Source organism: Epinephelus moara, chromosome 9 (assembly GCF_006386435.1).
Source record: "Epinephelus moara isolate mb chromosome 9, YSFRI_EMoa_1.0, whole genome shotgun sequence".
NCBI lineage: Eukaryota > Metazoa > Chordata > Actinopteri > Perciformes > Serranidae > Epinephelus > Epinephelus moara.
The window spans coordinates 12,403,183-12,406,632 of NC_065514.1; the positions used below are offsets into that span (position 1 = coordinate 12,403,183).

Below are 3,450 nucleotides of genomic sequence, written 5' to 3' on the forward strand. Positions count from 1 at the left end.
TGAAGTGAGGACACCAAAATGTCCTCAGTTTCCAAATTTGTCCTCCCTCTGTTGTTTAAAGATGCACTTCGGTGTGGGCGTGTGTGTGGTGGTCACAGTGGGGCGTGGAGGCTGCAGCAGCTGTTAACTCCACAATAGTTTGCAGTGACAGGCAGCATGCAGGTCAGAGTGACTTTAGAGTTCGGATCCAAACACACAAAAGCTTCTTTAATGTTCTGAATCACAAATGAGTCAAAGAGAAGCAGAAGCAGCGTGTGCCAGGAGCAAAAGATCACCTTCATTATGCTGCACGTTCAGTGTGGTTGGGTTTTTTTTTCTTGACTTTATCCATGATTATAACAGAAGCTGTAGCTTTATTTGCTGACACTGATCTCATTGTAAAGTTAGCATGACGTTTTGTTTCTGTAAACACACTGAATCACTGAGCTGCACAACATGAGAAAACATTTCACTGCTCAGAGTCACTGTCAAATAAGCTGAAAGAGATCTGACAATACCCCTGCATAAAAAATGCATTTATAAAAAAAAAAGTCTCAATAGATGCTAAGATGCTCCTGGAATTTACAAGTCTAGAAAGTTCTTATCGGATTATGTCGCCCCTCTGGGTGACTGTCCACTATGTAGCATTGTGCTAATTCTGCTGTTCACCATCAAGACAGACTGTGTGCGTGCTTGTATTTGATTGGTGAAAAAAGTCTACATTTTTGGCTTAAGTAAATGCACGTTTGTGCCCGAGTCAGCACCCTGCCCTGCCAAGAAAGTCATTGAAATGAATGAGCAGCCTGCATTAACGTCTGCCTGAACACAGCCTAAATCTGATGGCTTTCTGCCTCTTGAATACTTTTGAGAAACACACATATTCGCCTTCTTTTAAAGATTCTCTCATATGTTTGCGCAGTAAATATGCAGCTAAAAAAGCTGAGCCAAAAAGCTCAAATTGTTGTTTTTGCACTTCAGCTGTGGAACGGATTTAACACACAAGATAAAAGGTGTTAGATGTAGAATTGCTGGGAGGTGGATTTTGCTACCTTTGGACAGAGACAGGTTAGCTGCTAAGCTAACGCTAAGCTAACTGCCTGCTGCCTCTAGCTGCACACTAAGACATCAGTGGTAGCAATTTTTTAATCGAACCCTTGGAAGGATGGCAATAAGCACTCTTAGAATACCAAATTTAAAGGGATAGTTTGACTTATAAGTGTAAAAAAGAGCCGGACTTCACAACAATCCTGCATACTATTTAGCCAAAATGCATACATATTCTAAACTACCAACCTAAAGGGGTAGTTGTGGAGGACACTTTACAGATCTTGCTGAAGCATCTCATAGTTTGAGGCAGAAAACACTTACGTATTTCAAATCAAAGCCTCTCCAGAGCTGAATTGATGTGTGAAATTTGTAAAGACATGACATGTTTGCTGCTGTTTTGAGTAGCAGACGGATTGTTGGCCATGTTGGTGAAGACTCAGATTTGAAAGGTCAGGAAACTTTAAAGAAATCCCCCCAAAAGAGTACAGAAGGTCAAAAAGTTAAACCAGACTGGAGCAGGTTGCTTAATTTGGACTTAATTCGTGCTTCAGACAAATTCAACCTCACATGAAAAAGTCAAAGTGCAGACAGAGGGTGATATTGAATTCAAAGATTTTATTTCTATGCTTTAAAAATTCAGATAGGCAGTGAACAAGATACATCATTAGACATCAATAAAGCTGAGGTGAAACCCTCAGGAAGTACTACAGATTCAGTTTCTTTCATATTTCAGATTCATGTACTTATATTCTTTTTATTTTAGCACTTTTTTTCTCAGTGTTAACTATCTAAAGTGAAACCTTTAGATGGTATTTTCCAATATTTTTAAGGAATATTTTTTGTCAGTTAAATTTCTAAAGTGAAACCTTTAGAGAATTAAGACAATTCTGGAAAGTGGGAAACATTTCCGCTGATTGCAACTGTTGTCATGTTGCTCAGCAAAGAGGACGTCTTCAAAAAGTCCCTTTTCAAAAACGCCTCTTCCTCAGCACCGCTTCTTCTCCTGCTGCGCGTGCTTTCAACGTGCGACGTTGGCTCTGTGGCACAACTCGCATCTCCTTCCTCTCCAAACCTCATCCGCACAAAGAATGAGGGTCGATGCGTCGCTCTTGTGGCATACCCGACCTCATTCACATAAAGAATGAGAGTCATCTTGGCATGGACGGGACAAGAGGCGACGGTTCACGGGGAGGCCCCTCGGGCCGGCGCCGTGCTGCCTGGACGGGAATCCTCCTCAGGAGTGTCCAGGGATGAGCAGAAACAGGCTCATCCTCTTCATCAGGATGAGTATTTCCAGGTAAGAAGCTTCACAGCTTTTGAGCAAGAGAGGAGCCGAGGCCCAGATCAACGCTCGGGGAGGCTGATCTCAGGAACCCAGTCGTTCAGACGGCGGCTCTCCTCACAGAACAGGTGCAGCTTCTCCAGAGCAGGGTCCTCCCAAGACCCATCAGCTGGGTTCTGTTCAAACAGGAAGAGGAAACAGAGTTTAGCCACGTGTGTCTCTCAACAAAGCATCTCATATACACTTCAGGTATGATTCAGACTCATATTATTGAGCTCTACATACCGTGATGAGGACACAGTGGGCATCTTCAAGCTGCTCCGCCTTGTCACCAACAATCTCAGCCAGACGCTGCATGTCGCTCACTCTGACGATGCTGATGTCGTTGTCGAAGCAGAAGGACTGGATGAGGGTGAAGTGGATCTGCAGAGCGATGTCACACTCAAACTCCTCATCCATGGCCAGGACGCAGAAGGACACACTGTCCGGGTCACTGTGGATAAAGAAAAGTCTTGTTAGCTGCTGCTGTTTGGATGATGAACACAGTGGCTGTACAGAGATGAAGCCAAAGTTGTATTTAAGTCACATTCAGTTTACTTACTCAGTCATGATTTTAGCGCTCTCATAGACTCCAACAGTGAGTCGATCTTCACCCTGAGCACATAGCAGAGCTTCCTTCAGAGATTTTCCAGGAGACTGCATGGTGATGCTTTAGCTTACAGTTTGGCTGATGTGATCAGAAAGTCCAAAGAAGAGTGTTTGTGCTGCCTCCAAGAGTCTGACACTATTTATACCGCTGACCCGGCACACGCTCACTCTCTCATTGGCTCCTTGGGGTACAATGGCTACAACAGGCCCGCACCCCTCTCCCCACCCTCAGGGACGCGTGCCTATAGAAAAGTCTTAGAAAGTCGGGGGAAGCTTTGGTTGAAAGGATCAGATGTAGAAACTCCCTGACCTTTAAATGATTCTTTCAGCTGACAGGAATAATGAAACCACACAGGGAGAGCAGACTGTCATCGTCACAGTCTTTAAAGTTCTGGAAGAATTAGTACAGACCGATAACTTCCAGTCAAGAGGACCATGTTCACATCTACAGTACTTTACATCACAGCAGAACATTTTGCAAACCATACAATTGT

At 43.8% G+C, this 3,450-nt stretch overlaps 1 protein-coding gene across 1 annotated transcript; it reads right to left on the minus strand.

Moving 5' to 3' along the window:
- Nucleotides 1–1,626: 1,626 nt before the first annotated feature.
- On the minus strand, nucleotides 1,627–3,066 carry LOC126395130 (growth arrest and DNA damage-inducible protein GADD45 gamma-like). Its single transcript, XM_050052333.1, has 3 exons — nucleotides 2,910–3,066; nucleotides 2,594–2,801; nucleotides 1,627–2,484 (listed from the first exon to the last, which is right to left on the minus strand). Exons 1-3 carry the CDS (start codon nucleotides 3,008–3,010, stop codon nucleotides 2,371–2,373), a joined length of 423 nt encoding a protein of 140 aa, XP_049908290.1. The 5' UTR covers nucleotides 3,011–3,066; the 3' UTR covers nucleotides 1,627–2,370.
- Nucleotides 3,067–3,450: the final 384 nt, after the last annotated feature.

What these genes read in the sequence shown, in the direction of transcription:
- LOC126395130 (XM_050052333.1), bottom strand. Translation starts at nt 3,010, where the DNA reads ATGCAGTCTCCTGGAAAATCTCTGAAGGAAGCTCTGCTATGTGCTCAG. An exon ending in AGCGCTAAAATCATGACTGA is followed by an intron (nt 2,802 to 2,909) that starts GTAAGTAAACTG and finishes CTTTATCCACAG; the next exon opens with TGACCCGGACAGTGTGTCCT. An exon ending in CCCACTGTGTCCTCATCACG is followed by an intron (nt 2,485 to 2,593) that starts GTATGTAGAGCT and finishes CTGTTTGAACAG; the next exon opens with AACCCAGCTGATGGGTCTTG.